A 13,629-nucleotide genomic window follows, 5' to 3' on the forward strand; every position below is an offset into this window, starting at 1 on the left:
GCAGCCATGAAATTAAAAGACGCTTACTCCTTGGAAGGAGGGCTATGGCCAACCTAGATAGCATATTTAAAAGCAGAGACATTACTTTGCCAACAAAAGTCTGTCTAGTCAAGGCTATGGTTTTTCCAGTGGCCATGTATGGATGTGAGAGTTGGACGGTGAAGAAAGCTGAGTGCCGAAGAATTGATGCTTTTGAACTGTGGTGTTGGAGAAGACTCTTGAGAGTCCCTTGGACAGCAAGGAGATCCAGTCAATCCATCCTAAAGGAGATCAATCCTGGGTGTTCACTGGAAGGACTGATGTTGAAGCTGAAACTCCAACACTTTGGCCACCTCATGAGGAGAGTTGACTCATTGGAAAAGACCTTAATGCTGAGTAGGATTGGGGGCGGGAGGAGAAGGGGACGACAGAGGATGAGATGGTTGGATGGCATCCCTGACTCGATGGACATGGGTTTGAGTAGACTCTGGCAGTTGGTGATGGACAGAGAAGCCTGTCATGCTGCAATTCATGGGGTTGCAAAGAGTCGGACAGGACTGAGCGACTGAACTGAACTGAAGCGACTGAGCACACATAGTATTGTGGAATCTTAGAATTGGCAGAGACCTTGAAAGTCATTTGTTCTTTTTGCCTGCAGTCTCCTTGACAGAGGCTAGTTTGAGGTAGCTTCTTTCAATTTCCATTATTCTGATTGCAGAAAGTTCTTAGAGACTGTAGAAAGTTCTTAGAAAATAATATTGAATCAATATTTCCACAAACTTCTGCCCATTGGGCCTACTTCCACCTTTTATGATTTCATAGACTAAAGCTAAATTCCTTAGCTTATTTTATCTCATAGCAGTTTACACCCTATTTTTATTTCTTTACCTAAAGCATCTCAGTTTATGCAACTATTCCTTATATATTATCCTAGTGAGTCAGCTCTTCACATCAAGTGGCCAGAGTATTAGAGCTTCAGCATCAGTCCTTCAGTGAATATTCAGGGTTGATTGCCTTTAGGATTGACTGGTTTGATGTCCTTGCTGTCCAAGGGACTCTCCAGAGTCTTCTCCAGCACCACAGTTTGAAAGCATCATTTCTTCAGTACTCAGCTTTCTTTATAGTCCAACTCTCGCATCCGTACATGGCTACTGGAAAAACCATAGCTTTTCCTGTATAAACCTTTCTCGGTAAAGTGAGGTCTCTGCTTCTTAATACACTAAGTTTGTCATATCCTTATGTGCTTTTAAAAATATAATGTATGACTGCATCTTCCAGTGTAGTACTCAGAACGGAATTCAGTCTTATAAATGTGGCCTGTATTGAGATGAGAGGAGCATCCTTGATTTGGATATGATTAATATCTGACTCATAGAGGAGGGCATGGCATACCACTCCAGTATTCTTGCCTGGAGAATCCCATGGATGGAGGAACCTGGCAGGCTACAGTCCATAGGGTCACAAAGAGTCGGACACTACTAAAGCCACTGAACATATATCTGACCCTCAGTGCTTCCTAAGATTGCCTTTACTTATTGCCTCCTATTAGAGTTTAAATATTCTGACTTTTTTTTTTTAAAGGAAACTGTTTTAAACTCTGTTTCCACTGTTGTATATGCATGTAGTGTATCTTACATAAAAACATACACTCCATTCTCTTCAGGTTATTTTATAATTAAATGTGGTTTACCGTTTGTTTTATATGCAGATTTGATATGCATTAGTCCGATCTGCTTCCTAATAAATAACAAAACAAAGTCAGGGGACTTCCCTGGGGGTTCAGTGGCTGAGATCCCGAGATCCCAGTGCATAGAGCCCAGGTTCAATCCCTGTTCAGGGAACTGGATCCCACATGCTGCAGTGAAGACTGAAGATCCCTCTTGCTGTACCTAAGACCCAGTGTAGCCAGATAAATGGAATTTTAAAAAAGAGAGAGTGATGTACTCACAGCGTGTATGGAAAAACCATGCCCTTAAAAAAGAGTCAGATGTCGAGTTCTGTTAGGTGCCTCTGGAATTCTTCAATTAGTTTCATATCCAGAACTTGAACTCTGGTTGTTTGCTCAGTCAGCTAGGAGTCAGCCTAACAGTGCTCTGCTTTCTTCTTATGGATGCATCCAGAGACTGTGCAGCCTTGGGGAAATTAAGGTAGCCAATGTCTGTGATATGCTCCTGGTCTTTTATACTAGCAGCTTAAGTCCAAACTCGACAGTTGTAGGATCCATACCATTGTTTTTTGTTTTTTTTTTTTTCCTTCTGGTAATTGTGGCCATTTCTACTTTTCCATAATTTTTTTTCCAACAAAAGTTCTCATATTTATTACTGAGCCAAAGCACTAGTGCAGAAACACTGACACAAAGAGAAAAAACATTTTCCCAATAAAACACATCCAGCTGTTATGATAGTAGCAATGTTCTCAGTGTAAGATGCAGTTGACCTTGACTCTGATTCCATACGTGTGCCACCTGTTGTGCGAGGCTTCCTATAGACCCAACTTGGTTCTCCTCCAGCATCTTCTCTTGGAGTTGTACCTGATTTTAGTACCAATTTTTGTTCAAATCCACTGGGGAACAGGACTATTCTGCTTTTTTTTTTTGGCCAGGAATCAGTTGATCCTGGAAATCTTGTGAGAAAATATGGTGAGGAGCAGGATTCCCATAATTTTTAAAATATTATGAACAATGGTTCTATAAGCAAATCTCAGTTCTTTTCATATCATAAGAAGTAGTTTCTTGAATGTTTGTAAACTGTCAGGGTGTTTTTATTACTTCCTTCATACTAGGACTAATCATGTGTTCATTGCCACTAAATACTGAGATGACAGAAATATATAATAGAAAGCTTAATTCAGAGCGCTAACAAAGGTCTTAACTGAAAAAAGTCCCATGTCACCATAGTTTTAAAATAATTTTTGTTACTTATCAAGGCTTAATTTTTCATCAGTTTCGTAGATCTTGAAATTCATAATGTTTGAAAAATAATCAGCTCTGATATGAGGTTTTTAGTAGAAGAAATATCAGTTTAAAAAAAAAGCTCACCCTGATTTATTATTTGTTATTAAAATTGGCTGGAATTCAAAATGATAAGGGCACAGTTGGAAATTGTGACTATTGCATTCACATTTTTTCTGCTATAAATTTGGTTATGGTTTCAACAGACACTACATTCGTATAAAGAACTCTGGGATAGACTATTCCTGTCAACATGATTCCAAAATTATAGACACTGATGTCAATGCAGATGAGGTTAGCCTAATTTGGTCAAGAGAAGGACATGCTGAGTCTCTGTATGGATAGCTAAAGGCTATTGCCAAGATTGACAGGTGTCCTGTGAGTGGCAAGGAGCCCCAGGGGTAAAATTTGTACTTGGATTACTTCTCTAAGACACAGTGATCAAAGTTGTACCTTTTCCTTCCATTGATTGTGCTCCTAAAATAGTGAGATTTGCTTTTAATACCCTGACTATTCAGATATTTTATAAGCCCCAGAAAGGTAAAGGATTTTATACTTTTTTTTCCCTTATAGTATCAGATTCTGTTTTCAAAAGCTTAACTGTATCCTGTGCATAAATTTTTCTAGTCTAGTCAAGTGACCCTTTTTTGTTATCCTGTCATGTTTCACTAAGGCTTTGAGACAGGTGAGAAATGTTAATATAAAAGAATATATTTGTTATTATTGTAAAAGAAGCAACTATTTCTATAGGGGATAATAAATTATATTTGGAAAGATTAATTTTTAAGATAATTTTCTAATAAGTAATATCATAGATGAGTATTAATACAATTTGGTAACAGTTTTGTTTCTATTTCATCTTATTGAAATTTCTTTATTATTAAGAGAAGCTTTATAACTTGTCAAGATAAATTAGTAGTAAGTATTATCGCAAAATAAGAAAAAGTTTTAAAGCCATTAGATTCATGCCATTAAAGAAAGGTAAGTATACTAAGAAAAAACTGTATTGCCTGAGGTTTTTGTGAGATTTGAATGATGTACATGTGTCATCAGCAACGAAGGAGCTATGATTTTAGGCATAAACACAGTAGCTATTTCTATTGAAATTTTTTTTGACCATGTGGCAAGACGTGGGATGCTAGTTTCCTGACCAGGGATCAAGCCTGCACCCCCTACATCGGAGGCACAGAGCCTTAACCACTGGACCACCAGGGAAGTCCCTGCTATTTCTATTCAAATAGGAAATTTCCTGACCTGGGAGGATTGTGTCTTGATTATCTCTGTATCTTAGCGTCAGATATGTAGTGGAAATTGAAGAAGGGGATGCTGGGGAACCATTGTAGGGAGCCAGCCTGTTCACTAGTGTGAAAAATTACCCTGGCCCTCCCAGGACTCAGAAAAGCGTCTCTGGGTGCTGGGCGGGCACCACACATGTTCCCCCCCTGGAACATGTGGTTTCAGTTAAGCCCAGAATTGGGGTGTAGCTGGAGAGGTTAGGTCATTACCATGGTTAGGCCCTAATGATTTAATTTGGACTTGACTAAGTGTTTTTGAGAGCCTGCTCTGAGCAAGGTCTTCTTGCACAGATATCGCTTAACTCCTGTGAAGGGAAGCAAGTAAGGTGGTGACTCACCCAGGTTCACTCAACTGTTGGCAGCACAGCTGGGAAGAAAACCCAGGCTCTTGACTCCAGACCCAGTAGAGTTTGGGGGTGGTGGAATAACCTCAACGGAAGTTCCTTTCAATGAGAGAAGTTTTAGAACTGCTTTTCTTTTTCTCCCCTCCGTGTCTCAATTCTGATCTTCCTCTACCCTTGTTCCATCCTTCCCTTTTAGACAAGACGCAAGTGCAGATTGTTGACCTCACCGTTGACCTGTAAGACATACATCAAAATGTTTAAGTACTGTGTCAAAAATAGCAGTATCGTGTTTGCTTCTTAGAGCTCAGCTTTTTGAGCAGCTGATTGGCAGGGCACTGTGAGGATGAGAAGTGTTTCTGGGCTGAGCATGGCGGTAGCAGGCTCATTCGGTGTATGCTGCCCAGGCCAGCCCAGCAGGGAATGAATGATGACCCCCAGCAGTTCTCCTGGGAACGGGGCTGACTCCACTCAGCTGCTCTGTCCTTGTCCTGGGCATCCTTTGAATTTGCTGGCTGGAACGTTACTGCCCCAAGAGTAACCTGAGACCCTGACAGTCTCATGTCACACCTAGTTTCATGACAGACTAAAAAAGTTGTCTCCATGTGTGCAAGGATTAGCATCACAGCTTGTTAGTTCAGAAGAAAGAAGAGATATATAAGGTGTAGTGAGAAATACATGGCCGTTTTTTTTATTTGGACCTGTAATTTGAATTTATGCCTTGTTTTAACAGGTCGAGAATTAACTTTTTTTTTTTTTTTTTAATGCCCTCTTTGTACTGAGGATTGGATAATGAGAACAGCATTGGTATTAGAACTATTGGGGCTATTTTCAGATATTTTAGAACCATCATGTAGGTCCCATCACCAGGCAGATGACTTTGTCTCGCTGTGAACTGCGGTCTCTGACGCAGTACCATCTTGAGTGTTTCCCAGCCTGTCTACCTCTCTCCCCTTCGCCGCCCCCAGCCAGAGCTGTGATCCCCTCTGCTGTGGTCTCCTGAGTGCCCACCCAGCCTTATCCCACCGAGCTGCACGTGACCAAAACCTCCGAAGTGTCCAGCAGGTTGGCATTAGCTTTCAGGATGAAGACAAAAGAACTCCCCTCTGGCCATCCCATGACCTGCATTCCAGCCTCATCTTACTCTTCTTCCCAAATCTTCTGCTTGGTTTTGTCATGCATTGTCACGTCCACGCAGATCATCTTCCCATCCTCTTCTCATTCTTGCCCCTTCAGTTCAGCTCGGGGATATTTCAGGGCCCCTGGGAAAAAGCTCCTCACTTCCTAACCAGGTCAGACCCAAGCTTCGTTGGCAATTCCCGCCTCAGTCCCATCGCACTTGTTTCAGTTGCAGCATTGTGCTTATTTACAGTCTTTGGTTCATGTAGATTCTGATTAAACTGAAAGCTTCAGGAGGGCAGGAGCCAGTGTCTGTTTCCACTTGAATACCCCTGGCATCTCACCAAGGGCCTGGTCCCTAATTGCTGCTTAAGAAATACTTGCATGAAAGTTTCATGAAAGGCTTTTCCTTTCATGCTGGCTGCTGTGAGAGATCACAAAGATGGACAGAGGCCCAGTTTGCTGTCACCAAGCCCCCCACTCATAGCCGAGAGAAGAGTGAGACATGGAGCACAAGTATTATCATAGACGCTAGATCGCAGTTAGGGCTTGGAAGTAATGTACTTATGATTGCTTGAAAACACACAGATAGGCTGGCCTTTGTCAATAAATCCAGAATAAGTGAATTACAGTGTTACATAGCACAACATTGTCTATGAAAGCCCCTAACTTTCATAAAGTAATCCTAGCTCCAAAGGAAAGAAAAAGTTGAACACATTCAGTACTGAAAGTTGAAAAGGTAGAATAAAATGCGTTAATGTTTTTAAACACCGGGACATTCTGCCTGTGGAGCTGGTCTTTGTGGAAGAAATGAGCACTTTTTTAGTGCTGCCAGACATTTGAGGGAAAGTTATTTGAAGCAGTGCCTGTGTTAAGGTTGTAGACGAGCTTGGGGCCAGCCAGAGACCTCGTTTGCCTATGTTGTGTGGGACTGTTAGGTCGGCTGTCACGAAGGTTGAAGGTTTTTCCTCTCCTCTTCCCAACGTCACTGACTCTCCCACCCCAGCCCTGGGCTGTGGCATTAACCACACGCCGGTAGGAAGGCCCGCTGGCAGCGCGTTCTCAGAGTCATGTGACCCTTGTTTGAAGGCAGCTGTGTGAGGTTCAGGGCGGGCATTCCCCTCTCTTCTGCCTCCGGACAGCTGGTTATTGTCAGGTCTGAGAGTCTCCCTTGCTCTTTGCTCGCGGGGTGAGGAGGGAGGTTATGTGGCAGGGCTTTTCCTAGACCCAATGGGAATTACACTGATCTGGTGTCTGGCCTTGGTTCTTATCAAGTGGATCGCCTCTAAGGTAGGCCATCTTTATTTTTAGGATGGTGACATGAATCTTTAGTTTATACATTGGTAGGAACGGACTAGTTAGTGGAGTTCCTTCTCCTTTTGCTTCGATTTCTGTTTCTCTGATGACAAGAGCTCCGCGGTTTTACCTGTCAGCTGTCACTTTCATGTTATTGTCATGTTACTGTGTGTCATTTTCATTTTTCTCCCACCTATTCCTCCTGAAGGGCTTTTTATGGATCATTTCTTGGTATGGAAGTAACTTTGCTCAGGATCATACCTTTAAAGCAGTCTGTTGTTGTTGGTTTTTTTTCAACTAGTTAATGTCATGTCTGTTTACTGTTCCAGGGTGATCAAGATGAAGTTATCCAAAAACTAGAGTGCCACTGGGCTGACAAACAAACTGAAGTCTTCATTGCCATTAAAAATCAAGTTTTTATGCTTAAAGAAGTTCAGCTTCTAAGGTTATGAAATTATTGAACAGTTTAGGCTTTTGGTGTACATATTTTAAACATTCTCTTCTGGAGATATCGAATTTATGTTACTTATAAAATCAAAGTATAATTACTGAGGATTTCTAAGCAATTGTAAACTTTTAAAAAAAACTAAATACCACTTTCTAGCATGTTCTCACTTAAGGTCTTGTTGCTACTGAAATATATGCCTTAGTTATAGTGAAAAAAGTAAGATTTCGTATTATGTATCTGTTGATCTTAAATATGGATTCCAGAGACCAAGCTTAAGAAATGCTTGATAGAATGCTAGTCATTTGGCATCTGATTGAGAGTCTATAGTAGGAATACTTAAAATTATACTATTTAAAATTATTTTGTCTGTACTTGTGTAAAAATGATTGTATCTTTAACCCACCATGCAGCTTTTTTCTTCCTTTGTTAAGAAAACTGAACAGTATGAATGTAAATTTAAAATGTATAAGACCAATACCATTTGCTAGTAAGCAACACAAAAACTTCTATAAAATTAAACGTCTTTTTCAAGCGAGGTTTTAATCCCTGATTTCACGTTTAAGCATACTGTTTTAGGCATAGCTGTATGTTTCTTAAAGCAGTCCTGTTTTCTTACTGAACATGACTGAAGAAATCTCTTAAAGAAAAACAGTAGGCTCGAACTTTTTTAATCTTTGTCTTTTGTAAATTAATTAATTTTGTCCCACTGACACCAATTTACTCCTTGTTTTTAGAGGATTAGCTTGCCAAGCACTGAATGAAGGTCAAGTTAATAATGGATTAGTTGAATGGTAGATTTTTTTTTAGAGACTTTTTACCTTGTTGTAACAATCAAAAATTTTTTAAAGTTTTTAAGCAACAAACTGCCGTTATTTTCAATGTGTGACTTTAAAAAATTATATAGCGAAGAAGAACTGGAGGATAGTGTTCAATGGATGGATGCGGGACTTGGATAGGCACTCAGGAACGCTTTTCTGGCATATGTAAGATGAATTGTTGTTGTTTGGTCGCTAAGTTGTGTCCAACTCTTTGTGACCCCATGGACTTCAGCATGCCAGGCTTCCCTGTCCTTCACTAGCCCCCAGAGTTTGCTCAGATTCATGTTCATTGAGTCAGTGATGCCATCTAACCATCTCATCTCATCCTCTGTCACCTGGGTGCTTCTCTTGACCTCAATCTTTCCCATCATCAGGGTCTTTTCTAATGAGTCAGCTTTTCCCATCGGGTGTAAGATGAAAACACTCTGAAAAAGCTCACTTTACTGCATCAGAGAAAGCTTTCAGAACTTTGGGCTTCTTCATCTTTTGTACTGTGTTAGCATTTTTTGTAATGTGACCCAGAAATGTATTCAGTGCTACTGTGTTTAGGCCCTGTGACAGAGCGTATAATGACGGAGCGTATAAAACCTACCTCTAGAGGTCTTGTTCAGTAAAGAGAGATTTTGTCTGAAACCACCTGGAGCATTTACTGACACAGAGTAGGAGCACAGCAAAGAATTAATGTATCATTACTTTACCACGTAAGGGAAATACACACGCTTTTGCACAATAGGTTACTTTAGTAGAAAACTTGAACAAGATAAATACCATAGCACTTAAAATATCTTTTGTCCTTGTGCTCAGTCCCTCAGTTGTGTCCAACTCTTTGCAACTTCATGAACTGTAGCCCACCAGGCTCCTCTGTCCATGGGATTCTCCAGGCAGGAATACTGGAGTGGGTTGCCATTCCTTTCTCCAGGGGAGCTTCCCAACTCAGGGATCGAATGCATGTCTCCTGCGTTGGCAGGCCAATTCTCTACCACTGAGCCACCTGGGAAGTCCGTTTAAAACACATCATTGTTGGGAATTCGCTGGAAGTTCAGTGGTGTTAGGACTTCTCACTGTCACTGCTGGGGCCCTGGGTTCAATCCCTGGTCAGGGAACTTAAGTCCCACAAGCCTCACAGCATTGCCCCCCACCCCCCAACCCCCCACCCCCCCCAAAAAAGCACACAACACAACATGTCTGTCTTTAAAAGTTATATCCTAACTAATATCAGTAACAACTTTTATGCCCTTTATCATCTACCTTGTAAGTCAGATCTTTTATGGAAGAGCAGTTCATGATGATTCAAGGTGAGTGTCTTAGTCGGACACTCAGAACTCCTGCTTTTGTGGCTGTAGATTCTTTGGAACCTTACTGTTTAACTTGTTTGTGCTGCTGCTGCTGTCAGTATCTGATTAGCTCAGCCGCACCCGTGTTTTGACCTATACTAGTTTGCTTTACAAGCTGTTCCCAGGATGGCTAAATTAGAAGAGTCACGAGTAGGAGCGTCGCAGTTATTTCCATTCGCTGGTGAGGTGAGCGGGAATGTGGATGATAGCTCATGGTGTTTTATGACTGACAGCATGACTTGGGATTTTGGTTCAATTTGTTTTACTATCTTTAATAAAAATAGAATTTTACAACTATGGCTTGTAAAATGATAATCTTTTAAGGTATATGTTAAGCCTGTGCTGCAGTCTTGGTGTATAAAGCACATGTAATTATTAGTTTTTTAATTGGGCCTTCAGTAAATGTAGGTCTTTTTTTTATTATTTATTTTTATTTGTTTATTTTGACTGTGCTGTGTGGCATGTGGGGTAGGGTCTTAGTTCCCGGGACCAGAGATCAAAGCCATACCTCCTGCAGTGAAAGCCGCAGTGAAAGCCGGGAGTCTTAACCACTGGATGGCCAGGGAGGTCCCTATAATTATTTTTTAAAATAACACTTAACATGGAAATCAGATTTTTATAATTCATAATTTATAGTGCATTTTTCCAAAAAGAGTTCCTAGATTGCTTAGTGAAACAAATTTGATACTCATTTTAAGCTTCGTCTGTGAGGCAAGTAAATGAGTAAATTACCACTCAGAATGTATTCATTGGTTCACATTTTTAAGTCTATTCTTAAAAAAATTTCCTTTTGTCTCATTTAGATTTATTTCGTAAGAGTTATGTCTTGTGGCTTAGGGTAGAATTTAAGTATTTATGGACAAGACTTACTTAAATTTGTAATAAATGAAATTAAATGAATACTTTGCACATCCTTAAGTAATTTGTTAAAATATATTTAAAATTAAGTTCTACCCTTTTTGCCAAGTTTTTAAAATGATTAACTAAGACAGACTCTACCATTTTAATATCTAAACTGGTGCCTCTATAAATAAGTCTAAAGTGAATACCTTAAAATAAATTTAATATGTCATAGTTATAATCTAGATTATGTTCATTACCCAGTTTTTCTGAAGAAGGAAATAGCAACCCACTCCAGTATTCTTGCCTGGGAAATCCCCTAGACAGAGGAACCTGGTGGCCTACAGTCCATGGGGACACAAAAGAGTGGGCTACGACTTAGCCACTAAACAAGTCAGTTTTTCACTTACGCTGTTTTAACAGCTGGTATTAGTCTTTCTCAATCCTTAAAGTGATGAGATTTTACCTTTCTAATTAGTGGCTCTTTTAGTAAATACCCTTCCCTACACTTAAAAAAAAAAAAAAAAAAACAACAAAGGCAACCAGGTTTCCTGAAGAGGACTGTTAAAGATAACAGGTTACAATTTGTTTTAACAAGCTGTTTACTCAAGTTTTATTGGATATGAGTGGGTTGATAGGTACTGACCATGACAAGCTATTACACAATCATACCTTTGGTTTCATGAATCTGACTTGGCCGGTAGGAATACTTACTTCCACCTTTGTGCTCTTCATACTACTAGATTTTCCTCTCTTATGGTGGTATTAAGGGGAAGCTTGAAATCTAATAAGCTAAATATCTTGGGGTGGGGATGGGAACAGCAGGTGTGAGTTGTACCTTTTAATACCAAGTGATTACAGTGTTTGCTCCTGAATAAGTAGTTTATGATGAGACACTGCAGGAGGCTTAGGGTCTTCTGTTGGTGGAAGACACTTCAACTTTATTAAGCATGCTGGTGCCAGGCATGCATTCTGTATGATTTAGTCCCTTAGAATTTGAGATCATCCACTTCTTTTGTAGGTTTCTTTGTAGTAGATTCTTAACTGTATTTTTTATTTGATTTATTCTGTGAATATATAATAACTATGTGCAAACATGCTCAGTCGTATCCGACTCTTTGAGACCCCATGAACTGTAGCCCGCCAGGCTCCTTTGTCCAGGGGATTTCCCAGGCAAGAATACTGGAGTTGGGTTGCCATTCCCTTCTCTAGGAGGTCGGAGGTCTTCCCAACCAGGGATCAAACCCGGATCTCCTGCACTGGCAGGTGAATTCTTTACCACGGAGTCACCTGAGAAGCCCACATGCTACAAAATTCAAAAGATATTCATTGGTAATTTCTCCTCTTACCTTTGTGTCCTTCAGCCTCCTTGGAGGCAGCCAGTGTGGACAATATTTTTGCTTGTAACTTGTGTTCCTTTTGTGTTTCATGAACTGTTGGAGGTTTTTGCTTGTTTGTTTACATCTTCATTAAGTCATACATGACATTAATTGATGTTTTTCTCTTAAATAGTAGGGCTTCCCAGGTGGCACTAGTGGTTAAAGAACCCGCCTGCCAGTGCAGGAGTCATAAGAGATGCTGGTTTGATCCCCGGGTTGGGAACATCCCCTGGAGAAGGGCATGGCAGCCCAATCCAGTATTGCCTGGAGAATTCCGTGGACAGAGGAACCTGGCAGGCTACAGTCCATGGGGTGGAGAAAAGTCGGACACAACTGAAGCGACTGAGCACGCATGCATTAAGAGGATAAAAACAATGATTTGGGGAGCTGTTTCCTTGGTGGATCAGATGATAAAGAATCTGCCTGCAATGCAGGAGACCTGGGTTCAATACCTGGGTCGAAAAGATCCCTGGAGTAGGGATGACAATCCCACTCCACTATTCTTGCCTGGAGAATCCCATGGGCAGAGGAGCCCAGTGTGTCTATGGGGTTGCAAGAAGTCAGACACCACTGAGCGACTAATACTTCGCATGCTAAATCCCAATTTTAAATGCAATAAAATTTCTTTATAATAATAGTAAAAAGCATGGTTATTTTCCTTGAGATATTTCAGTTCAGTTCAGTTCAGTCTCTCAGTCGTGTCCGACTCTTTGCGACCCCATGACTTGCAGCATGCCAGGCCTCTCTGTCCGTCACCAACTCCCGGAGTCTACCCAAACCCATGTTCATCGAGTCGGTGATGCCATCCAACCATCTCATCCTCTGTCGTCCCCTTCTCCTCCCGCCCCCAATCCTACCCAGCATTAGGGTCTTTTCCAATGAGTCAACCCTTCGCATGAGGTGGCCAAAGTATTGGAGCTTCAGCTTCATCAGACCTTCCAATGAACACCCAGGATTGATCTCCTTTAGGATGGATTGATTGGATCTCCTTGCAGTCCAAGGGACTCTCAAGAGTCTTCTCCAAAACCACAGTTCAAAAGCATCAATTCTTCTGTGCTCAGCTTTCTTCACCGTCCAACTCTCACATCGATACATGACCACTGGAAAAACCATAGCCTTGACTAGACGGACTTTTGTTGGCAAAGTAATGTCTCTGCTTTTAAACATGCTATCTAGGTTGGCCATAACCCTCCTTCCAAGGAGTAAGCGTCTTTTAATTTCATGAGATATTTAGGTGTATGTTAAAGAGCTGTAAATTTCATGCCAGAGCTTTGTGAGGACAGAATATCATTAATCTAATATGTAAAAATACCATCTCATTTCCTTAGCATGTATTTCTTTCATTAATGAAGTCAAGCATCTTTCTTGTGTCTATTTGTTTATTATTTCTGTTCCTTGAGTAGTATATTTATGTCCTACCTGTTTTTATACACTGTTATTCATTATTTGCTAACTGATTTGTGAGGCTTTTTTTTTTTTCTTTCATTTTTAGATTAGCAGGGAAAAATTAGCCCTTTGTCATAACTGTTTAATTTAATTTTCATGGCTTGGGGTTTGTCTTTTGCCTATTTATGATATTTTGCCATGCATAATTTAACTTTTTGTGGCCAAATTGATTTGTTTTTCATGATTTCTGGATTTTATAGAACAATTAGGTCTTTTCTATTTAAGATTTTTTTTTAGTGTCATTATTTAAATTAAAACAAATTGTATTGAAGTCTAATTGATTTACAGTGTGTGTTTCAGATGTACAGCAAAGTGATGCATTATAGGTCCTTGTTGTTATTTAAATTTTTTAAAAATACAGTCATGTTTTCCTCTAATACTTTA

At 40.3% G+C, this 13,629-nt stretch overlaps 1 protein-coding gene, 1 long non-coding RNA gene and 1 pseudogene across 17 annotated transcripts in view; 1 reads left to right on the forward strand and 2 right to left on the reverse strand.

Annotated features, from left to right (window-relative positions):
• PDE7A (phosphodiesterase 7A) overlaps positions 1-13,629 on the forward strand; it is a 600,339-nt gene that overhangs the window by 527,905 nt on the left and 58,805 nt on the right. Inside the window, exon 1 of one of the 16 annotated variants that reach the window (XM_081503283.1) lies at positions 6,749-6,974. The exons of the other annotated variants lie outside the window; for them this stretch is intronic. Within the exon in view, the coding sequence (XP_081359409.1) occupies positions 6,915-6,974 (60 nt within the window). The 5' untranslated portion in view covers positions 6,749-6,914. Of the gene's footprint in view, positions 1-6,748; positions 6,975-13,629 lie in introns of those variants that run through there. 16 annotated transcript variants of the gene reach the window in all.
• On the reverse strand, positions 2,461-2,637 carry LOC145509311 (large ribosomal subunit protein eL39-like; annotated as a pseudogene).
• Positions 6,852-10,958, reverse strand: LOC145510987 (uncharacterized). The gene is made up of 2 exons (XR_014057355.1): positions 10,714-10,958; positions 6,852-9,078 (listed from the first exon to the last, which is right to left on the reverse strand). It is a non-coding gene; the product is annotated as an uncharacterized LOC145510987 (long non-coding RNA).

The sequence above is a fragment of the Giraffa tippelskirchi genome, chromosome 6, assembly GCF_054371585.1.
Source record: "Giraffa tippelskirchi isolate mGirTip1 chromosome 6, T2T-mGirTip1v1.2.pri, whole genome shotgun sequence".
NCBI lineage: Eukaryota > Metazoa > Chordata > Mammalia > Artiodactyla > Giraffidae > Giraffa > Giraffa tippelskirchi.